The 22,215-nt window shown below is 41.7% G+C and overlaps 5 protein-coding genes across 5 annotated transcripts; all 5 read right to left on the reverse strand.

Annotated features, from left to right (window-relative positions):
* Positions 1-4,717: 4,717 nt before the first annotated feature.
* LOC138600464 (uncharacterized) lies at positions 4,718-7,791 on the reverse strand (the record flags this gene model as incomplete). Its single annotated transcript, XM_069671882.1, has 2 exons — positions 4,718-4,781; positions 6,731-7,791. Coding segments are annotated over 2 exons (1,125 nt in total), but the record flags the coding sequence as incomplete, so codon positions are not given.
* Positions 7,792-11,781: 3,990 nt separating this feature from the next.
* Positions 11,782-13,767, reverse strand: LOC138600580 (mucin-22-like; the record flags this gene model as incomplete). Its single annotated transcript, XM_069672038.1, has 1 exon — positions 11,782-13,767. A coding segment is annotated over one exon (1,986 nt), but the record flags the coding sequence as incomplete, so codon positions are not given.
* A 243-nt stretch (positions 13,768-14,010) lies between these two features.
* On the reverse strand, positions 14,011-14,844 carry LOC138600602 (uncharacterized; the record flags this gene model as incomplete). Its single annotated transcript, XM_069672060.1, has 1 exon — positions 14,011-14,844. A coding segment is annotated over one exon (834 nt), but the record flags the coding sequence as incomplete, so codon positions are not given.
* Positions 14,845-18,144: 3,300 nt separating this feature from the next.
* On the reverse strand, positions 18,145-18,759 carry LOC138600465 (integumentary mucin A.1-like; the record flags this gene model as incomplete). Its single annotated transcript, XM_069671883.1, has 1 exon — positions 18,145-18,759. A coding segment is annotated over one exon (615 nt), but the record flags the coding sequence as incomplete, so codon positions are not given.
* Positions 18,760-18,999: 240 nt separating this feature from the next.
* LOC138600593 (uncharacterized) lies at positions 19,000-19,974 on the reverse strand (the record flags this gene model as incomplete). Its single annotated transcript, XM_069672052.1, has 1 exon — positions 19,000-19,974. A coding segment is annotated over one exon (975 nt), but the record flags the coding sequence as incomplete, so codon positions are not given.
* Positions 19,975-22,215: the final 2,241 nt, after the last annotated feature.

Consider the following 22,215-nt stretch of genomic DNA (forward strand, 5'->3'; position numbering starts at 1 on the left):
TGTTGTTGGAACAGCTGTGGTAGTTGTTGTAGCAGCTGTTTTTGTTCTTGAACCAGCTGTGGTTGTTGGAGCAGTGGTTGTTGTTCCAGCAGCTGCTGTTGTTGTAGCAGATGTAGTTTTTGGAGCAGCTGTTGTACTTGATGTTTCGGTGGTTGTTGTCAAAGATGTAGTTGTTGGAGTAGTTGTTGTTGATTTTTCAGTGGTTGTTGTTCCAGCAGCTGTTGTTGTTGTTGTAGCAGATGTAGTTGTTGGAGCAGTTCTTGTTCCAGCAGCTGTTGTTGTTCCAGCTGTTTTTGTTCTTGAACCAGCAGTGGTTGTTCTTCCAGCAGCTGTTGTTGTTGTAGCAGATGTAGTTGTTGGAGCAAATGTTGTAGTTGATGTTTCAGTGGTTGTTGGAGCAATTGTTGTTGTTGATTTTTCAGTGGTTGTTGTTCCAGCAGCTGTTGTTGTTGTTGTAGTAGATGTAATTGTTGGAACAGTTGTTGTTTGTGCAGCTGTTGTAGTTGATGTTTCGGGGGTTGTTGTCAAAGATGTAGTTGTTGATTTTTCAGTGTTTGGTGTTCCAGAAGTTGTTGCTATTGTAGCAGATGTAGTTGTTGGAGCAGTTGTTGTTTGTGCAGCTGTTGTTGTTGATGTTTCGGTGGTTGTTGTAGAAGATGTAGTTGTTTGAGCAGCTGTTGTAGTTGATGTTTCAGTGGTTGTTGTTCCAGCAGCAGGTGTAGTTGTTGGAACAGTTGTTGTTTGTGCAGCTGTTGTACTTGATGTTTCGGTGGTTGTTGTTGCCAAAGATGTAGTTGTTGGAGCAGTTGTTGTTGTTGATTTTTCAGTGGTTGTTGTTCCAGCAGCTGCTATTGTTGTAGCAGATGTAGTTGTTGGAGCAGCTGTTGTAGTTGATGTTTCAGTGGTTGTTGGAGCAATTGTTGTTGTTGATTTTTCAGTGGTTGTTGTTCCAGCAGCTGTTGTTGTTGTACCAGATGTCGTTGTTGGAGCAGCTGTTGTACTTGATGTTTCAGTGGTTGTTGGAGCAGTTGTTGTTGATTTTGCAGTGGTTGTTGTTCCAGCAGCTGTTGTTGTTGTTGTAGCAGATGTAGTTGTTGGAGCAGTTGTTGTTTGTGCAGCTGTTGTTGTTGATGTTTCGGTGGTTGTTGTAGAAGATGTAGTTGTTGGAGCAGTTGTTGTTGATTTTTCAGTGGTTGTTGTTCCAGCAGCTGTTGTTATTGTAGCAGATGTAGTTGTTGGAGCAGCTGTTGTAGTTGATGTTTCAGTGGTTGTTGGAGTAATTGTTGTTGTTGATTTTTCGGTGGTTGTTGTTCCAGCAGCTGTTGTTGTTGTACCAGATGTAGTTGTTGGAGCAGCTGTTGTACTTGATGTTTCAGTGGTTGTTGGAGCAGTTGTTGTTGATTTTGCAGTGGTTGTTGTTCCAGCAGCTGTTGTCGTTCCAGCTGTTTTTGTTCTTGAACCAGCAGTGGTTGTTCTTCCAGCAGCTGTTGTTGTTGTAGCAGATGTAGTTGTTGGAGCAAATGTTGTAGTTGATGTTTCAGTGGTTGTTGGAGCAATTGTTGTTGATTTTTCAGTGGTTGTTGTTCCAGCAGCTGTTGTTGTTGTTGTAGTAGATGTAATTGTTGGAACAGTTGTTGTTTGTGCAGCTGTTGTTGTTGATGTTTCGGGGGTTGTTGTCAAAGATGTAGTTGTTGATTTTTCAGTGTTTGGTGTTCCAGCAGTTGTTGCTGTTGTAGCAGATGTAGTTGTTGGAGCAGTTGTTGATTGTGCAGCTGTTGTTGTGGATGTTTCGGTGGTTGTTGTAGAAGATGTAGTTGTTGGAGCAGCTGTTGTAGTTGATGTTTCAGTGGTTGTTGTTCCAGCAGCAGATGTAGTTGTTGGAACAGTTGTTGTTTGTGCAGCTGTTGTACTTGATGTTTCGGTGGTTGTTGTTGTCAAAGATGTAGTTGTTGGAGCAGTTGTTGTTGTTGATTTTTCAGTGGTTGTTGTTCCAGCAGCTGCTATTGTTGTAGCAGATATAGTTGTTGGAGCAGCTGTTGTAGTTGATGTTTCAGTGGTTGTTGGAGCAATTGTTGTTGTTGGAGCAGTTGTTGTTGTTAATTTTTCAGTGGTTGTTGTTCCAGCAGCTGTTGTTGTTGTAGCAGATGAAGTTGTTAGAACTGTTGTTGTTTCTGCAGCTGTTTTAGTAGATGTTTCGGTGGTTGTTGTCGAAAATGTAGTTGTTGGAGCAGTTGTTGTTGATTTTTCAGTGGTTGTTGTTCCAGCAGCTTTTGTTATTGTAGCAGATGTAGTTGTTGGAGCAGCTGTTGTAGTTGATGTTTCAGTGGTTGTTGGAGCAGTTGTTGTTGATTTTGCAGTGGTTGTTGTTCCAGCAGCTGTTGTTGTTCCAGCTGTTTTTGTTCTTGAACCAGCAGTGGTTGTTCTTCCAGCAGCTGTTGTTGTTGTAGCAGATGTAGTTGTTGGAGCAAATGTTGTAGTTGATGTTTCAGTGGTTGTTGGAGCAATTGTTGTTGTTGATTTTTCAGTGGTTGTTGTTCCAGCAGCTGTTGTTGTTGTTGTAGTAGATGTAATTGTTGGAACAGTTGTTGTTTGTGCAGCTGTTGTAGTTGATGTTTCGGGGGTTGTTGTCAAAGATGTAGTTGTTGATTTTTCAGTGTTTGGTGTTCCAGCAGTTGTTGCTGTTGTAGCAGATGTAGTTGTTGGAGCAGTTGTTGTTTGTGCAGCTGTTGTTGTTGATGTTTCGGTGGTTGTTGTAGAAGATGTAGTTGTTTGAGCAGCTGTTGTAGTTGATGTTTCAGTGGTTGTTGTTCCAGCAGCAGATGTAGTTGTTGGAACAGTTGTTGTTTGTGCAGCTGTTGTACTTGATGTTTCGGTGGTTGTTGTTGCCAAAGATGTAGTTGTTGGAGCAGTTGTTGTTGTTGATTTTTCAGTGGTTGTTGTTCCAGCAGCTGCTATTGTTGTAGCAGATGTAGTTGTTGGAGCAGCTGTTGTAGTTGATGTTTCAGTGGTTGTTGGAGCAATTGTTGTTGTTGGAGCAGTTGTTGTTGTTAATTTTTCAGTGGTTGTTTTTCCAGCAGCTGTTGTTGTTGTAGCAGATGAAGTTGTTGGAGCAGTTGTTGTTTGTGCAGCTGTTGTTGTTGATGTTTGGGTGGTTGTTGTAGAAGATGTAGTTGTTGGAGCAGTTGTTGTTGATTTTTCAGTGGTTGTTGTTCCAGCAGCTGTTGTTATTATAGCAGATGTAGTTGTTGGAGCAGCTGTTGTAGTTGATGTTTCAGTGGTTGTTGGAGCAATTGTTGTTGTTGATTTTTCAGTGGTTGTTGTTCCAGCAGCTGTTGTTGTTGTACCAGATGTAGTTGTTGGAGCAGCTGTTGTACTTGATGTTTCAGTGGTTGTTGGAGCAGTTGTTGTTGATTTTGCAGTGGTTGTTATTCCAGCAGCTGTTGTTGTTGTTGTAGCAGATGTAGTTGTTGGAGCAGTTGTTGTTTGTGCAGCTGTTGTTGTTGATGTTTCGGTGGTTGTTGTAGAAGATGTAGTTGTTGGAGCAGTTGTTGTTGTTGATTTTTCAGTGGTTGTTGTTCCAGCAGCTGCTGTTGTTGTTGAAGCAGATGTAGTTGTTTCTGCAACAGTGGTTGTTTTTGGTTGTTCAGTGGTTGTTGCCAAAGTAGTTGTTCTTTCACCAGCTTTTCTATTTTCTGCTGACTTTGCAGCTGTCGTAGTTGGTACTGCAGTTGTTGTTTTTGTTCTTGAACCAGCTGTGGTTGTTGGAGCAGTGGTTGTTGTTCCAGCAGCTGTTGTAGTTGATGTTTCAGTGGTTGTTGGAGCAATTGTTGTTGATTTTTCAGTGGTTATTGTTCCAGCAGCCATTGTTGTTGTAGCAGATGTAGTTGTTGGAACAGTTGTTATTTGTGCAGCTGTTGTACTTGATGGTTTGGTGGTTGTTGTCAAAGATATAGTTGTTGGAGCAGTTGTTGTTGTTGATTTTTCAGTGGTTGTTGTTCCAGCAGCTGTTGTTGTTCTAGCAGATGTAGTTATTGGAGCAGCTGTTGGAGTTGATGTTTCGGTGGTTGTTGTTGAAGATGTAGTTGTTGGAGCAGATGTAGTTGTTGGAGCAACTGTTGTACTTGATGTTTCAGTGGTTGTTGGAGTAATTGTTGTTGTTGGAGCAGTTGTTGTTGTTAATTTTTCAGTGGTATTTGTTCCAGTAGCTGTGGTAGTTGTTGTTCCAGCTGTTTTTGTTCTTGAACCAGCTGTGGTTGTTGGAGCAGTGGTTGTTGTTCCAGCAGATGTTGTTGTTGTAGCAGATGTAGTTGTTGGAGCAGCTGTTGTAGTTGATGTTTCAGTGGTTGTTGGAGCAATTGTTGTTGTTGATTTTGCAGTGGTTCTTGTTCCAGCAGCCGTTGTTGTTGTAGCAGATGTAGTTTTTGGAACATTTGTTATTTGTGCAGCTGTTGTACTTGATGGTTTGGTGGTTGTTGTCAAAGATATAGTTGTTGGAGCAGTTGTTGTTGTTGATTTTTCAGTGGTTGTTGTTCCAGCAGCTGTTGTTGTTGTAGCAGATGTAGTTATTGGAGCAGCTGTTGGAGTTGATGTTTCGGTGGTTGTTGTTGAAGATGTAGTTGTTGGAGCAGATGTAGTTGTTGGAGCAGCTGTTGTAGTTGATGTTTCAGTGGTTGTTGGAGTAATTGTTGTTGTTGGAGCAGTTGTTGTTGTTAATTTTTCAGTGGTATTTGTTCCAGTAGCTGTGGTAGTTGTTGTTCCAGCTGTTTTTGTTCTGGAACCAGCTGTGGTTGTTGGAGCAGTGGTTGTTGTTCCAGCAGATGTTGTTGTTGTAGCAGATGTAGTTGTTGGAGCAGCTGTTGTAGTTGATGTTTCAGTGGTTGTTGGAGCAATTGTTGTTGTTGATTTTGCAGTGGTTGTTGTTCCAGCAGCTGTTGTTGTTGTAGAAGATGTAATTGTTGGAGCAGTTGTTGTTGTTGATTTTTCAGTGGTTGTTTTTCCAGCAGTTGCTGTTGTTGTTGTAGCAGATGTAGTTGTTTCTGCAACGGTGGTTGTTTTTGGTTGTGCAGTGGTTGTTGCCAAAGTAGTTGTTCTTTCACCAGCTTTTGTATTTTCTGCTGACTTTGCAGCTGTCGTAGTTGGTACTGCAGTCGTTGTTGTTGTTGAAGTTGTTGTTGCTGCAGCACTTGTAGTTGGAACAGCTGTTGTTGTTGGAACAGTTGTTGATTGTGCAGCTGTTGTTGTGGATGTTTCGGTGGTTGTTGTAGAAGATGTAGTTGTTGGAGCAGTTGTTGTTGATTTTTCAGTGGTTGTTGTTCCAGCAGCTGTTGTTGTTGCTGTAGCAGATGTAATTGTTGGAGCAGTTGTTGTTTGTGCAGCTGTTGTTGTTGATGTTTCGGTGGTTGTTGTAGGAGATGTAATTGTTGGAGCAGTTGTTGTTGTTGATTTTTCAGTGGTTGTTTTTCCAGCAGCTGCAGTTGTTGTTGAAGCAGATGTAGTTGTTTCTGCAACAGTGGTTGTTTTTGGTTGTGCAGTGGTTGTTGCCAAAGTAGTTGTTCTTTCACCAGCTTTTGTATTTTCTGCTGACTTTGCAGCTGTCGTAGTTGGTACTGCAGTTGTTGTTGTTGTTGAAGTTGTTGTTGCTGCAGCACTTGTAGTTGGAACGGCTGTTGTTGTTGGAGCAGCTGTGGTAGTTGTTGTAGCAGCTGTTTTTGTTCTTGAACCACCTGTGGTTGTTGGAGCAGTGGTTGTTGTTCCAGCAGCTGTTGTTGTTGTAGAAGATGTAGTTGTTGGAGCAGCTGTTGTAGTTGATGTTTCAGCTGTTGTTGTTCCAGCAGCTGTTGTTGTTGTAGAAGATGTAGTTGTTGGAGCAGTTGTTGTTGTTGATTTTTCAGTGGTTGTTTTTCCAGCAGCAGCTGTTGTTGTTGAAGCAGATGTAGTTGTTTCTGCAACGGTGGTTGTCTTTGGTTGTGGAGTGGTTGTTGCCAAAGTAGTTGTTCTTTCACCAGCTTTTGTAATTTCTGCTGACTTTGCCGCTGTCGTAGTTGGTACTGCAGTTGTTGTTGTTGTTGAAGTTGTTGTTGCTGCAGCACTTGTAGTTGGAACAGCTGTTGTTGTTGTAGAAGCTGTGGTAGTTGTTGTAGCAGCTGTTTTTGTTCTTGAACCAGCTGTGGTTGTTGGAGCAGTGGTTTTTGTTCCAGCAGCTGTTGTTGTTGTAGCAGCTGTTGTAGTTGATGTTTCAGTGGTTATTGGAGCAATTGTTGTTGATTTTGCAGTGGTTGTTGTTCCAGCAGCTGTTGTTGTTGATGTTTCGGTGGTTGTTGTAGAAGATGTAGTTGTTGGAGCAGTTGTTGTTGATTTTTCAGTGGTTGTTGTTCCAGCAGCTGTTGTTGTTCCAGCAGCTGTTGTTGTTGTAGCAGATGTAGTTGTTGGAACAGTTTTTGTTGATTTTTCAGTGGTTGTTGTTCCAGCAGCTGTTGTTGTTGTTGTAGCAGATGTAGTTTTTGGAGCAGTTGTTGTTTGTGCAGCTGTTGTTGATGTTTCAGTGGTTGTTGTAGAAGATGTAGTTGTTGGAGCAGTTGTTGTTGTTGACTTTTCAGTGGTTGTTATTCCAGCAGTTGCTGTTGTTGTTGAAACAGATGTAGTTGTTTCTGCAACAGTGGTTGTTTTTGGTTGTGCAGTGGTTGTTGCCAAAGTAGTTGTTCCTTCACCAGCTGTTGTATTTTCTGCTGACTTTGCTGCTGTCGTAGTAGGTACTGCAGTTGTTGTCGTTGTTGTTGCTGCAGCACTTGTTGTTGGAACAGCTGTGGTTGTTGGAGCAGTGGTTGTTGTTCCAGCAGCTGTTGTTGTTGTAGCAGATGTAGTTGTTGGAGCAGCTGTTGTAGTTGATGTTATAGTGGTTGTTGGAGCAATTGTTGTTGTTGGAACAGTTGTTGTTTGTGCAGCTGTTGTTGTTGATGTTTCGGTGATTGTTGTAGAAGATGTAGTTGTTGGAGCAGTTGTTGTTGTTGATTTTGCAGTGGTTGTTGTTGTTCCAGCAGCTGTTGTTGTTGTAGCAGGTGTAGTTGTTGGAACAGTTGTTGTTTGTGCAGCTGTTGTTGTTGATGTTTCGGTTGTTGTTGTCAAAGATGTAGTTGTTGGAGCAGTTGTTGTTGATTTTTCAGTGGTTGTTGTTCCAGCAGCTGTTGTTGTTGTAGCAGATGTAGTTGTTGGAACAGTTGTTGTTGATTGTTCAGTGGTTGTTGTTCCAGAAGCTGTTGTTGTTCTATTAGCAGATGTAGTTGTTGGAACAGTTGTTGTTTGTGCAGCTGTTGTTGTTGATGTTTCGGTCGTTGTTGTTGAAGATGTAGTTGTTGGAGCAGTTGTTGTTGATTTTTCAGTGGTTGTTGTTCCAGCAGCTGTTGTTGTTGCTGTAGCAGATGTAGTTGTTGGAGCAGTTTTTGTTTGTGCAGCTGTTGTTGTTGATGTTTCGGTGGTTGTTGTAGAAGTTGTAGTTGTTGGAGCAGTTGTTGTTGTTGATTTTTCAGTGGTTGTTGTTCCAGCAGCCGTTGTTGTTGTAGCAGATGTAGTTGTTGAAACAGTTGTTGTTTGTGCAGCTGTTGTACTTGATGTTTCGGTTGTTGTTGTAGAAGATGTAGTTGTTGGAGCAGTTGTTGTTGATTTTTCAGTGGTTGTTGTTCCGGCAGCTGTTGTTGCTGTAGCAGATGTAGTTGTTGGAGCAGTTGTTGTTTGTGCAGCTGTTGTTGTTGATTTTTCGGTGGTTGTTGTAGAAGATGTAGTTGTTGGAGCAGATGTAGTTGTTGGAGCAGCTGTTGTAGTTGATGTTTCAGTGGTTATTGGAGCAATTGTTGTTGATTTTGCAGTGGTTCTTGTTCCAGCAGCTGTTGTTGTTGTAGAAGATGTAGTTGTTGGAGCAGTTGTTGTTGTTGATTTTTCAGTGGTTGTTGTTCCAGCAGCTGTTGTTGTTGTAGCAGATGTAGTTGTTGGAACAGTTGTTGTTTGTGCAGCTGTTGTACTTGATGTTTCGGTGGTTGTTGTCAAAGATGTAGTTGTTGGAGCAGTTGTTGTTGTTGATTTTTCAGTGGTTGTTGTTCCAGCAGCCGTTGTTGTTGTAGCAGATGTAATTTTTGGAACAGTTGTGGTTTGTGCAGCTGTTGTACTTGATGTTTCGGTTGTTGTTGTAGAAGATGTAGTTGTTGGAGCAGTTGTTTGTGCAGCTGTTGTTGTTGATTTTTCGGTGGTTGTTGTAGAAGATGTAGTTGGTGGAGCAGTTGTTGTTGTTGATTTTTCAGCTGTTGTTGTTCCAGCAGCTGTTGTTGTTGTAGCAGATGTAGTTGTTGGAGCAGTTGTTGTTGATTTTTCAGTAGTTGTTTTTCCAGCAGCTGCTGTTGTTGTTGAAGCAGATGTAGTTGTTTCTGCAACGGTGGTTGTTTTTGGTTGTGAAGTGGTTGTTGTCAAAGTAGTTGTTCTTTCACCAGCTTTTGTATTTTCTGCTGTCTTTGCAGCTGTCGTCGTTGGTACTGCTGTCGTTGTTTTTGTTCTTGAACCAGCTGTGGTTGTTGGTGCAGTGGTTGTTGTTCCAGCAGCTGTTGTTATTGTAGCAGATGTAGTTATTGGAGCAGCTGTTGTAGTTGATGTTTCAGTGGTTGTTGGAGCAATTGTTGTTGTTGATTTTTCAGTGGTTGTTGTTCCAGCAGCTGTTGTTGTTGTAGCAGATGTAGTTGTTGGAGCAGCTGTTGTACTTGATGTTTCAGTGGTTGTTGGAGCAGTTGTTGTTGATTTTGCAGTGGTTGTTGTTCCAGCAGCTGTTGTTGTTGTTGTAGCAGATGTAGTTGTTGGAGCAGTTGTTGTTTGTGCAGCTGTTGTTGTTGATGTTTCGGTGGTTGTTGTAGAAGATGTAGTTGTTGGAGCAGTTGTTGTTGTTGATTTTTCAGTGGTTATTGTTCCAGCAGCTGCTGTTGTTGTTGAAGCAGATGTAGTTGTTTCTGCAACAGTGGTTGTTTTTGGTTGTGCAGTGGTTGTTGCCAAAGTAGTTGTTCTTTCTCCAGCTTTTCTATTTTCTGCTGACTTTGCAGCTGTCGTAGTTGGTACTGCAGTTGTTGTTTTTGTTCTTGAACCAGCTGTGGTTGTTGGAGCAGTGGTTGTTGTTCCAGCAGCTGTTGTTATTGTAGCAGATGTAGTTGTTGGAGCAGCTGTTGTAGTTGATGTTTCAGTGGTTGTTGGAGCAATTGTTGTTGTTGATTTTTCAGTGGTTGTTGTTCCAGCAGCTGTTGTTGTTGTAGCAGATGTAGTTGTTGGAGCAGTTGTTTGTGCAGCTGTTGTTGTTGATTTTTCGGTGGTTGTTGTTGAAGATGTAATTGTTGGAGCAGTTGTTGTTGTTGATTTTTCAGTGGTTGTTTTTCCAGCAGCTGCTGTTGTTGTTGAAGCAGAAGTAGTTGTTTCTGCAACGGTGGTTGTTTTTGGCTGTGCAGTGGTTGTTGCCAAAGTAGTTGTTCCTTCACCAGCTATTGTATTTTCTGCTGACTTTGCAGCTGTCGTAGTTGGTACTGCAGTTGTTGTTGTTGTTGAAGTTGTTGTTGCTGCAGCACTTGTTGTTGGAACAGCTGTTGTTGTTGGAACAGCTGTGGTAGTTGTTGTAGCAGCTGTTTTTGTTCTCGAACCAGCTGTGGTTGTTGGAGCAGTGGTTGTTGTTCCAGCAGCTGTTGTTGTTGTAGCAGCTGTTGTAGTAGTTGATCTTTCAGTGGTTGTTGGAGCAATTGTTGTTGGTGGAACAGTTGTTGTTTGTGCAGCTGTTGTTGTTGATGTTTCAGTGGTTGTTGTAGAAGATATAGTTGTTGAAGCAGTTGTTGTTGTTGATTTTTCAGTGGTTGTTATTCCAGCAGTTGCTGTTGTTGTTGAAGCAGATGTAGTTGTTGGAGCAGTTGTTGTTGATTTTTCAGTGGTTGTTGTTCCAGCAGCTGTTGTTGCTGTAGCAGATGTAGTTGTTGGAACAGTTGTTGTTTGTGCAGCTGTTGTCGTTGATGTTTCGGTGGTTGTTGTAGAAGATGTAGTTGTTGGAGCAATTGTTGTTGATTTTTCAGTGGTTGTTGTTCCAGCAGCCGTTGTTGTTGTAGCAGATGTAGTTGTTGGAACAGTTGTTGTTTGTGCAGCTGTTGTTGTTGATGTTTCGGTGGTTGTTGTAGAAGATGTAGTTGTTGGAGCAGTTGTTGTTGATTTTTCAGTGGTTGTTGTTCCAGCAGCTGTTGTTGTTCCAGCAGCTGTTGTTGTTGCTGTAGCAGATGTAGTTGTTGGAGCAGTTGTTGTTGATTTTTCAGTAGTTGTTGTTCCAGCAGTTGTTGTTGTTGTAGAAGATGTAGTTGTTGGAGCAGTTGTTGTTGTTGATTTTTCAGTGGTTGTTGTTCCAGCAGCTGTTGTTGTTGCTGTAGCAGATGTAGTTGTTGGAGCAGTTGTTGTTTGTGCAGCTGTTGTTGTTGATTTTTTGGTGGTTGTTCCAGCAGCTGTTGTTGTTCCAGCAGCTGTTGTTGTTGTAGCAGATGTAGTTGTTGGAACAGTTGTTGTTTGTGCAGCTGTTGTACTTGATTTTTCGGTTGTTGTTGTAGAAGATGTAGTTGTTGGAGCAGTTGTTGTTTGTGCAGCTGTTGTTGTTGATTTTTCGGTGGTTGTTGTAGCAGATGTAGTTGTTGGAACAGTTGTTGTTTGTGCAGCTGTTGCAGTTGATGTTTCAGTGGTTGTTGGAGCAATTGTTGTTGTTGGAACAGTTGTTGTTTGTGCAGTTGTTGTTGATTTTACGGTGGTTGTTGTAGAAGATGTAGTTGTTGGAGCAGTTGTTGTTGATTTTTCAGTGGTTGTTGTTCCAGCAGCTGTTGTTGTTGCTGTAGCAGATGTAGTTGTTGGAGCAGTTGTTGTTGATTTTTCAGTGGTTCTTGTTCCAGCAGCTGTTGTTGTAGAAGATGTAGTTGTTGGAGCAGTTGTTGTTGTTGATTTTTCAGTGGTTGTTGTTCCAGCAGCTGTTGTTGTTGTAGCAGATGTAGTTGTTGGAACAGTTGTTGTTTTTGCAGCTGTTTTTCTTGATGTTTCGGTGGTTGTTGTCAAAGATGTAGTCGTTGGAGCAGTTGTTGTTTGTGCAGCTGTTGTTGTTGATTTTTTGGTGGTTGTTCCAGCAGCTGTTGTTGTTCCAGCAGCTGTTGTTGTTGTAGCAGATGTAGTTGTTGGAACAGTTGTTGTTTGTGCAGCTGTTGTACTTGATTTTTCGGTTGTTGTTGTAGAAGATGTAGTTGTTGGAGCAGTTGTTGTTTGTGCAGCTGTTGTTGTTGATTTTTCGGTGGTTGTTGTAGCAGATGTAGTTGTTGGAACAGTTGTTGTTTGTGCAGCTGTTGCAGTTGATGTTTCAGTGGTTGTTGGAGCAATTGTTGTTGTTGGAACAGTTGTTGTTTGTGCAGTTGTTGTTGATTTTACGGTGGTTGTTGTAGAAGATGTAGTTGTTGGAGCAGTTGTTGTTGATTTTTCAGTGGTTGTTGTTCCAGCAGCTGTTGTTGTTGCTGTAGCAGATGTAGTTGTTGGAGCAGTTGTTGTTGATTTTTCAGTGGTTCTTGTTCCAGCAGCTGTTGTTGTAGAAGATGTAGTTGTTGGAGCAGTTGTTGTTGTTGATTTTTCAGTGGTTGTTGTTCCAGCAGCTGTTGTTGTTGTAGCAGATGTAGTTGTTGGAACAGTTGTTGTTTCTGCAGCTGTTTTTCTTGATGTTTCGGTGGTTGTTGTCAAAGATGTAGTCGTTGGAGCAGTTGTTGTTGTTGATTTTTCAGTGGTTGTTGTTCCAGCAGCCGTTGTTGTTGTAGAAGATGTAGTTGTTGGAGCAGTTGTTGTTGTTGATTTTTCAGTGGTTGTTGTTCCAGCAGCTGTTGTTGTTGCTGTAGCAGATGTAGTTGTTGGAGCAGTTTTTGTTTGTGCAGCTGTTGTTGTTGATTTTTCGGTGGTTGTTGTAGAAGTTGTAGTTGTTGGAGCAGTTGTTGTTGATTTTTCAGTGGTTGTTGTTCCAGCAGCCGTTGTTGTTGTAGCAGATGTAGTTGTTGGAACAGTTGTTGTTTGTGCAGCTGTTGTACTTGATGTTTCGGTGGTTGTTGTAGAAGATGTAGTTGTTGGAGCAGTTGTTGTTGATTTTTCAGTGGTTGTTGTTCCAGCAGCCGTTGTTGTTGTAGCAGATGTAGTTGTTGGAACAGTTGTTGTTTGTGCAGCTATTGTTGTTGATGTTTCGGTGGTTGTTGTAGAAGATGTAGTTGTTGGAGCAGTTGTTGTTGATTTTTCAGTGGTTGTTGTTCCAGCAGCTGTTGTTGTTCCAGCAGCTGTTGTTGTTGCTGTAGCAGATGTAGTTGTTGGAGCAGTTGTTGTTGATTTTTCAGTAGTTGTTGTTCCAGCAGCTGTTGTTGTTGTAGAAGATGTAGTTGTTGGAGCAGTTGTTGTTGTTGATTTTTCAGTGGTTGTTGTTCCAGCAGCTGTTGTTGTTGCTGTAGCAGATGTAGTTGTTGGAGCAGTTGTTGTTTGTGCAGCTGTTGTTGTTGATTTTTCGGTGGTTGTTCCAGCAGCTGTTGTTGTTCCAGCAGCTGTTGTTGTTGTAGCAGATGTAGTTGTTGGAACAGTTGTTGTTTGTGCAGCTGTTGTTGTTGATGTTTCGGTGGTTGTTGTAGAAGATGTAGTTGTTGGAGCAGTTGTTGTTGTTGATTTTTCAGTGGTTGTTGTTCCAGCAGCTGTTGTTGTTGCTGTAGCAGATGTAGTTGTTGGAGCAGTTGTTGTTTGTGCAGCTGTTGTACTTGATTTTTCGGTTGTTGTTGTAGAAGATGTAGTTGTTGGAGCAGTTGTTGTTTGTGCAGCTGTTGTTGTTGATTTTTCGGTGGTTGTTGTAGCAGATGTAGTTGTTGGAACAGTTGTTGTTTGTGCAGCTGTTGCAGTTGATGTTTCAGTGGTTGTTGGAGCAATTGTTGTTGTTGGAACAGTTGTTGTTTGTGCAGTTGTTGTTGATTTTACGGTGGTTGTTGTAGAAGATGTAGTTGTTGGAGCAGTTGTTGTTGATTTTTCAGTGGTTGTTGTTCCAGCAGCTGTTGTTGTTGCTGTAGCAGATGTAGTTGTTGGAGCAGTTGTTGTTGATTTTTCAGTGGTTCTTGTTCCAGCAGCTGTTGTTGTAGAAGATGTAGTTGTTGGAGCAGTTGTTGTTGTTGATTTTTCAGTGGTTGTTGTTCCAGCAGCTGTTGTTGTTGTAGCAGATGTAGTTGTTGGAACAGTTGTTGTTTTTGCAGCTGTTTTTCTTGATGTTTCGGTGGTTGTTGTCAAAGATGTAGTCGTTGGAGCAGTTGTTGTTGTTGATTTTTCAGTGGTTGTTGTTCCAGCAGCCGTTGTTGTTGTAGAAGATGTAGTTGTTGGAGCAGTTGTTGTTGTTGATTTTTCAGTGGTTGTTGTTCCAGCAGCTGTTGTTGTTGCTGTAGCAGATGTAGTTGTTGGAGCAGTTTTTGTTTGTGCAGCTGTTGTTGTTGATTTTTCGGTGGTTGTTGTAGAAGTTGTAGTTGTTGGAGCAGTTGTTGTTGATTTTTCAGTGGTTGTTGTTCCAGCAGCCGTTGTTGTTGTAGCAGATGTAGTTCTTGGAACAGTTGTTGTTTGTGCAGCTGTTGTACTTGATGTTTCGGTGGTTGTTGTAGAAGATGTAGTTGTTGGAGCAGTTGTTGTTGATTTTTCAGTGGTTGTTGTTCCAGCAGCTGTTGTTGTTGTAGCAGATGTAGTTGTTGGAACAGTTGTTGTTTCTGCAGCTGTTTTTCTTGATGTTTCGGTGGTTGTTGTCAAAGATGTAGTCGTTGGAGCAGTTGTTGTTGTTGATTTTTCAGTGGTTGTTGTTCCAGCAGCCGTTGTTGTTGTAGAAGATGTAGTTGTTGGAGCAGTTGTTGTTGTTGATTTTTCAGTGGTTGTTGTTCCAGCAGCTGTTGTTGTTGCTGTAGCAGATGTAGTTGTTGGAGCAGTTTTTGTTTGTGCAGCTGTTGTTGTTGATTTTTCGGTGGTTGTTGTAGAAGTTGTAGTTGTTGGAGCAGTTGTTGTTGATTTTTCAGTGGTTGTTGTTCCAGCAGCCGTTGTTGTTGTAGCAGATGTAGTTGTTGGAACAGTTGTTGTTTGTGCAGCTGTTGTACTTGATGTTTCGGTGGTTGTTGTAGAAGATGTAGTTGTTGGAGCAGTTGTTGTTGATTTTTCAGTGGTTGTTGTTCCAGCAGCCGTTGTTGTTGTAGCAGATGTAGTTGTTGGAACAGTTGTTGTTTGTGCAGCTATTGTTGTTGATGTTTCGGTGGTTGTTGTAGAAGATGTAGTTGTTGGAGCAGTTGTTGTTGATTTTTCAGTGGTTGTTGTTCCAGCAGCTGTTGTTGTTCCAGCAGCTGTTGTTGTTGCTGTAGCAGATGTAGTTGTTGGAGCAGTTGTTGTTGATTTTTCAGTAGTTGTTGTTCCAGCAGCTGTTGTTGTTGTAGAAGATGTAGTTGTTGGAGCAGTTGTTGTTGTTGATTTTTCAGTGGTTGTTGTTCCAGCAGCTGTTGTTGTTGCTGTAGCAGATGTAGTTGTTGGAGCAGTTGTTGTTTGTGCAGCTGTTGTTGTTGATTTTTCGGTGGTTGTTCCAGCAGCTGTTGTTGTTCCAGCAGCTGTTGTTGTTGTAGCAGATGTAGTTGTTGGAACAGTTGTTGTTTGTGCAGCTGTTGTTGTTGATGTTTCGGTGGTTGTTGTAGAAGATGTAGTTGTTGGAGCAGTTGTTGTTGTTGATTTTTCAGTGGTTGTTGTTCCAGCAGCTGTTGTTGTTGCTGTAGCAGATGTAGTTGTTGGAGCAGTTGTTGTTTGTGCAGCTGTTGTACTTGATTTTTCGGTTGTTGTTGTAGAAGATGTAGTTGTTGGAGCAGTTGTTGTTTGTGCAGCTGTTGTTGTTGATTTTTCGGTGGTTGTTGTAGCAGATGTAGTTGTTGGAACAGTTGTTGTTTGTGCAGCTGTTGCAGTTGATGTTTCAGTGGTTGTTGGAGCAATTGTTGTTGTTGGAACAGTTGTTGTTTGTGCAGTTGTTGTTGATTTTACGGTGGTTGTTGTAGAAGATGTAGTTGTTGGAGCAGTTGTTGTTGATTTTTCAGTGGTTGTTGTTCCAGCAGCTGTTGTTGTTGCTGTAGCAGATGTAGTTGTTGGAGCAGTTGTTGTTGATTTTTCAGTGGTTCTTGTTCCAGCAGCTGTTGTTGTAGAAGATGTAGTTGTTGGAGCAGTTGTTGTTGTTGATTTTTCAGTGGTTGTTGTTCCAGCAGCTGTTGTTGTTGTAGCAGATGTAGTTGTTGGAACAGTTGTTGTTTTTGCAGCTGTTTTTCTTGATGTTTCGGTGGTTGTTGTCAAAGATGTAGTCGTTGGAGCAGTTGTTGTTGTTGATTTTTCAGTGGTTGTTGTTCCAGCAGCCGTTGTTGTTGTAGAAGATGTAGTTGTTGGAGCAGTTGTTGTTGTTGATTTTTCAGTGGTTGTTGTTCCAGCAGCTGTTGTTGTTGCTGTAGCAGATGTAGTTGTTGGAGCAGTTTTTGTTTGTGCAGCTGTTGTTGTTGATTTTTCGGTGGTTGTTGTAGAAGTTGTAGTTGTTGGAGCAGTTGTTGTTGATTTTTCAGTGGTTGTTGTTCCAGCAGCCGTTGTTGTTGTAGCAGATGTAGTTCTTGGAACAGTTGTTGTTTGTGCAGCTGTTGTACTTGATGTTTCGGTGGTTGTTGTAGAAGATGTAGTTGTTGGAGCAGTTGTTGTTGATTTTTCAGTGGTTGTTGTTCCAGCAGCCGTTGTTGTTGTAGCAGATGTAGTTGTTGGAACAGTTGTTGTTTGTGCAGCTATTGTTGTTGATGTTTCGGTGGTTGTTGTAGAAGATGTAGTTGTTGGAGCAGTTGTTGTTGATTTTTCAGTGGTTGTTGTTCCAGCAGCTGTTGTTGTTCCAGCAGCTGTTGTTGTTGCTGTAGCAGATGTAGTTGTTGGAGCAGTTGTTGTTGATTTTTCAGTAGTTGTTGTTCCAGCAGCTGTTGTTGTTGTAGAAGATGTAGTTGTTGGAGCAGTTGTTGTTGTTGATTTTTCAGTGGTTGTTGTTCCAGCAGCTGTTGTTGTTGCTGTAGCAGATGTAGTTGTTGGAGCAGTTGTTGTTTGTGCAGCTGTTGTTGTTGATTTTTCGGTGGTTGTTCCAGCAGCTGTTGTTGTTCCAGCAGCTGTTGTTGTTGTAGCAGATGTAGTTGTTGGAACAGTTGTTGTTTGTGCAGCTGTTGTTGTTGATGTTTCGGTGGTTGTTGTAGAAGATGTAGTTGTTGGAGCAGTTGTTGTTGTTGATTTTTCAGTGGTTGTTGTTCCAGCAGCCGTTGTTGTTGTAGCAGATGTAGTTGTTGGAACAGTTGTTGTTTGTGCAGCTGTTGTTGTTGATGTTTCGGTGGTTGTTGTAGAAGATGTAGTTGTTGGAGCAGTTGTTGTTGATTTTTCAGTGGTTGTTGTTCCAGCAGCCGTTGTTGTTGTAGCAGATGTAGTTGTTGGAACAGTTGTTGTTTGTGCAGCTGTTGTTGTTGATGTTTCGATGGTTGTTGTAGAAGATGTAGTTGTTGGAGCAGTTGTTGTTGATTTTTCAGTGGTTGTTGTTCCAGCAGCTGTTGTTGTTCCAGCAGCTGTTGTTGTTGTAGCAGATGTAGTTGTTGGAACAGTTGTTGTTTGTGCAGCTGTTGTTGATTTTTCGGTGGTTGTTGTAGAAGATGTAGTTGTTGGAGCAGTTGTTGTTGATTTTTGAGTGGTTGTTGTTCCAGCAGCTGCTGTTGTTGTAGCAGATGTAGTTGTTGGAGCAGTTGTTGTTTGTGCAGTTGTTGTTGATTTTTCGGTGGTTGTTGTAGAAGATGTAGTTGTTGGAGCAGTTGTTGTTGATTTTGGAGTGGTTGTTGTGCCAACAGCTGTTGTTGTTGCTGTAGCAGATGTAGTTGTTGGAGCAGTTGTTGTTGATGTTGAAGTTGTTGTTGCTGCAGCACTTGTTGTTGGAACAGCTGTTGTTGTTGGAACAGCTGTGGTAGTTGTTGTAGCAGCGGTTTTTGTTCTTGAACCAGCTGTGGTTGTTGGAGCAGTGGTTGTTGTTCCAGCAGCTGTTGTTGTTGTAGCAGATGTAGTTTTTGGAGCAGCTGTTGTAGTTGATATTTCGGTGGTTGTTGTTGAAGATGTAGTTGTTGGAGCAGTTGTTGTTGATTTTTCAGTGGTTGTTGTTCCAGCAGCTGTTGTTGTTGCTGTAGCAGATGTAGTTGTTGGAGCAGTTTTTGTTTGTGCAGCTGTTGTTGTTGATTTTTCGGTGGTTGTTGTAGAAGTTGTAGTTGTTGGAGCAGTTGTTGTTGTCGATTTTTCAGTGGTTGTTGTTCCAGCAGCCGTTGTTGTTGTAGCAGATGTAGTTGTTGGAGCAGTTGTTGTTTGTGCAGTTATTGTTGATTTTTCGGTGGTTGTTGTAGAAGATGTAGTTGTCGGAGCAGTTGTTGTTGTTGATTTTGCAGTTGTTGTTGTTCCAGCAGCTGTTGTTGTTCCAGCAGCTGTTGTTGTTGTAGCTGATGTAGTTGTTGGAACAGTTGTTGTTTGTGCAGCTGTTGTACTTGATTTTTCGGTTGTTGTTGTAGAAGATGTAGTTGTTGGAGCAGTTGTTGTTTTTGCAGCTGTAGTTGTTGGAACAGTTGTTGTTTGTGCAGCTGTTGTACTTGATGTTTCGGTGGTTGTTGTAGAAGATGTAGTTGTTGGAGCAGTTGTTGTTGATTTTTCAGTGGTTGTTGTTCCAGCAGCCGTTGTTGTTGTAGCAGATGTAGTTGTTGGAGCAGTTGTTGTTGATTTTTCAGTAGTTGTTGTTCCAGCAGCTGTTGTTGTTGTAGAAGATGTAGTTGTTGGAGCAGTTGTTGTTGTTGATTTTTCAGTGGTTGTTGTTCCAGCAGCTGTTGTTGTTGCTGTAGCAGATGTAGTTGTTGGAGCAGTTGTTGTTTGTGCAGCTGTTGTTGTTGATTTTTCGGTGGTTGTTCCAGCAGCTGTTGTTGTTCCAGCAGCTGTTGTTGTTGTAGCAGATGTAGTTGTTGGAACAGTTGTTGTTTGTGCAGCTGTTGTTGTTGATGTTTCGGTGGTTGTTGTAGAAGATGTAGTTGTTGGAGCAGTTGTTGTTGTTGATTTTTCAGTGGTTGTTGTTCCAGCAGCCGTTGTTGTTGTAGCAGATGTAGTTGTTGGAACAGTTGTTGTTTGTGCAGCTGTTGTTGTTGATGTTTCGGTGGTTGTTGTAGAAGATGTAGTTGTTGGAGCAGTTGTTGTTGATTTTTCAGTGGTTGTTGTTCCAGCAGCCGTTGTTGTTGTAGCAGATGTAGTTGTTGGAACAGTTGTTGTTTGTGCAGCTGTTGTTGTTGATGTTTCGATGGTTGTTGTAGAAGATGTAGTTGTTGGAGCAGTTGTTGTTGATTTTTCAGTGGTTGTTGTTCCAGCAGCTGTTGTTGTTCCAGCAGCTGTTGTTGTTGTAGCAGATGTAGTTGTTGGAACAGTTGTTGTTTGTGCAGCTGTTGTTGATTTTTCGGTGGTTGTTGTAGAAGATGTAGTTGTTGGAGCAGTTGTTGTTGATTTTTGAGTGGTTGTTGTTCCAGCAGCTGCTGTTGTTGTAGCAGATGTAGTTGTTGGAGCAGTTGTTGTTTGTGCAGTTGTTGTTGATTTTTCGGTGGTTGTTGTAGAAGATGTAGTTGTTGGAGCAGTTGTTGTTGATTTTGGAGTGGTTGTTGTACCAACAGCTGTTGTTGTTGCTGTAGCAGATGTAGTTGTTGGAGCAGTTGTTGTTGATGTTGAAGTTGTTGTTGCTGCAGCACTTGTTGTTGGAACAGCTGTTGTTGTTGGAACAGCTGTGGTAGTTGTTGTAGCAGCGGTTTTTGTTCTTGAACCAGCTGTGGTTGTTGGAGCAGTGGTTGTTGTTCCAGCAGCTGTTGTTGTTGTAGCAGATGTAGTTTTTGGAGCAGCTGTTGTAGTTGATTTTTCAGTGGTTGTTGTTCCAGCAGCTGTTGTTGTTGTAGCAGATGTAGTTGTTGGAACAGTTGTTGTTTTTGCAGCTGTTTTTCTTGATGTTTCGGTGGTTGTTGTCAAAGATGTAGTCGTTGGAGCAGTTGTTGTTGTTGATTTTTCAGTGGTTGTTGTTCCAGCAGCCGTTGTTGTTGTAGAAGATGTAGTTGTTGGAGCAGTTGTTGTTGTTGATTTTTCAGTGGTTGTTGTTCCAGCAGCTGTTGTTGTTGCTGTAGCAGATGTAGTTGTTGGAGCAGTTTTTGTTTGTGCAGCTGTTGTTGTTGATTTTTCGGTGGTTGTTGTAGAAGTTGTAGTTGTTGGAGCAGTTGTTGTTGATTTTTCAGTGGTTGTTGTTCCAGCAGCCGTTGTTGTTGTAGCAGATGTAGTTGTTGGAACAGTTGTTGTTTGTGCAGCTGTTGTACTTGATGTTTCGGTGGTTGTTGTAGAAGATGTAGTTGTTGGAGCAGTTGTTGTTGATTTTTCAGTGGTTGTTGTTCCAGCAGCCGTTGTTGTTGTAGCAGATGTAGTTGTTGGAACAGTTGTTGTTTGTGCAGCTATTGTTGTTGATGTTTCGGTGGTTGTTGTAGAAGATGTAGTTGTTGGAGCAGTTGTTGTTGATTTTTCAGTGGTTGTTGTTCCAGCAGCTGTTGTTGTTCCAGCAGCTGTTGTTGTTGTAGCAGATGTAGTTGTTGGAACAGTTGTTGTTTGTGCAGCTGTTGTTGATTTTTCGGTGGTTGTTGTAGAAGATGTAGTTGTTGGAGCAGTTGTTGTTGATTTTTGAGTGGTTGTTGTTCCAGCAGCTGCTGTTGTTGTAGCAGATGTAGTTGTTGGAGCAGTTGTTGTTTGTGCAGTTGTTGTTGATTTTTCGGTGGTTGTTGTAGAAGATGTAGTTGTTGGAGCAGTTGTTGTTGATTTTGGAGTGGTTGTTGTGCCAACAGCTGTTGTTGTTGCTGTAGCAGATGTAGTTGTTGGAGCAGTTGTTGTTGATGTTGAAGTTGTTGTTGCTGCAGCACTTGTTGTTGGAACAGCTGTTGTTGTTGGAACAGCTGTGGTAGTTGTTGTAGCAGCGGTTTTTGTTCTTGAACCAGCTGTGGTTGTTGGAGCAGTGGTTGTTGTTCCAGCAGCTGTTGTTGTTGTAGCAGATGTAGTTTTTGGAGCAGCTGTTGTAGTTGATATTTCGGTGGTTGTTGTTGAAGATGTAGTTGTTGGAGCAGTTGTTGTTGATTTTTCAGTGGTTGTTGTTCCAGCAGCTGTTGTTGTTGCTGTAGCAGATGTAGTTGTTGGAGCAGTTTTTGTTTGTGCAGCTGTTGTTGTTGATTTTTCGGTGGTTGTTGTAGAAGTTGTAGTTGTTGGAGCAGTTGTTGTTGTCGATTTTTCAGTGGTTGTTGTTCCAGCAGCCGTTGTTGTTGTAGCAGATGTAGTTGTTGGAGCAGTTGTTGTTTGTGCAGTTATTGTTGATTTTTCGGTGGTTGTTGTAGAAGATGTAGTTGTCGGAGCAGTTGTTGTTGTTGATTTTGCAGTTGTTGTTGTTCCAGCAGCTGTTGTTGTTCCAGCAGCTGTTGTTGTTGTAGCTGATGTAGTTGTTGGAACAGTTGTTGTTTGTGCAGCTGTTGTACTTGATTTTTCGGTTGTTGTTGTAGAAGATGTAGTTGTTGGAGCAGTTGTTGTTTTTGCAGCTGTTGTTGTTGATTTTTCAGTGGTTGTTGTAGCAGATGTAGTTGTTGGAACAGTTGTTGTTTGTGCAGCTGTTGTTGTTGATGTTTCGGTGGTTATTGTAGAAGATGTAGTTGTTGGAGCAGTTGTTGTTTGTGCAACTGTTGTTGTTGATGTTTCGGTTGTTGTTGAAGATGTAGTTGTTGGAGCAGTTGTTGTTTGTGCAGCTGTTGTTGTTGATTTTTCGGTGGTTGTTGTAGAAGATGTAATTGTTGGAGCAGTTGTTGTTGTTGATTTTTCAGTGGTTGTTTTTCCAGCAGCTACTGTTGTTGTTGAAGCAGATGTAGTTGTTTCTACAACGGTGGTTGTTTTTGGCTGTGCAGTGGTTGTTGCCAAAGTAGTTGTTCCTTCACCAACTGTTGTATTTTCTGCTGACTTTGCAGCTGTTGTAGTAGGTACTGCAGTTGTTGTTGTTGTTGAAGTTGTTGTTGCTGCAGCACTTGTTGATGGAACAGCTGTGGTTGTTGGAGCAGTGGTTGTTGTTCCAGCAGCTGTTGTTGTTGTTGCAGATGTAGTTGTTGGAGCAGCTGTTGTAGTTGATGTTTCAGTGGTTGTTGGAGCAATTGTTGTTGTTTGAACAGTTGTTGTTTGTGCAGCTGTTGTTGTTGATGTTTCGGTGATTGTTGTAGAAGATGTAGTTGTTGGAGCAGTTGTTGTTGTTGATTTTGCAGTGGTTGTTGTTCCAGCAGCTGTTGTTGTTGTAGCAGGTGTAGTTGTTGGAACAGTTGTTGTTTGTGCAGCTGTTGTTGTTGATGTTTCGGTCGTTGTTGTCAAAGATGTAGTTGTTGGAGCAGTTGTTGTTGATTTTTCAGTGGTTGTTGTTCCAGCAGTTGTTGTTGTTGTTGTAGCAGATGTAGTTGTTTCTGCAACAGTGGTTGTTTTTGGTTGTGCAGTGGTTGTTGCCAAAGTAGTTGTTCCTTCACCAGCTGTGGTATTTTCTGCTGACTTTGCAGCTGTCGTAGTTGGTACTGCAGTTGTTGTTGTTGTTGAAGTTGTTGTTGCTGCAGCACTTGTTGTTGGAACAGCTGTTGATGTTGGAACAGCTGTGGTAGTTGTTGTAGCAGCTGTTTTTGTTCTTGAACCAGCAGTGGTTGTTGTTCCAGCAGCTGTTGTTGTTGTAGCAGATGTAGTTGTTGGAGCAGCTGTTGCAGTTGATATTTCGGTGGTTGTTGTTGAAGATGTAGTTGTTGGAGCAGTTGTTGTTGATTTTTCAGTGGTTGTTGTTCCAGCAGCTGTTGTTGTTGCTGTAGCAGATGTAGTTGTTGGAGCAGTTTTTGTTTGTGCAGCTGTTGTTGTTGATTTTTCGGTGGTTGTTGTAGAAGTTGTAGTTGTTGGAGCAGTTGTTGTTGTTGATTTTTCAGTGGTTGTTGTTCCAGCAGCCGTTGTTGTTGTAGCAGATGTAGTTGTTGGAACAGTTGTTGTTTGTGCAGCTGTTGTACTTGATATTTCGGTTGTTGTTGTAGAAGATGT

Source organism: Semicossyphus pulcher, unplaced genomic scaffold (genome assembly GCF_022749685.1).
Source record: "Semicossyphus pulcher isolate SPU_LCO1_2020_fin unplaced genomic scaffold, fSemPul1.0.p SCAF_21, whole genome shotgun sequence".
Lineage (NCBI taxonomy): Eukaryota > Metazoa > Chordata > Actinopteri > Labriformes > Labridae > Semicossyphus > Semicossyphus pulcher.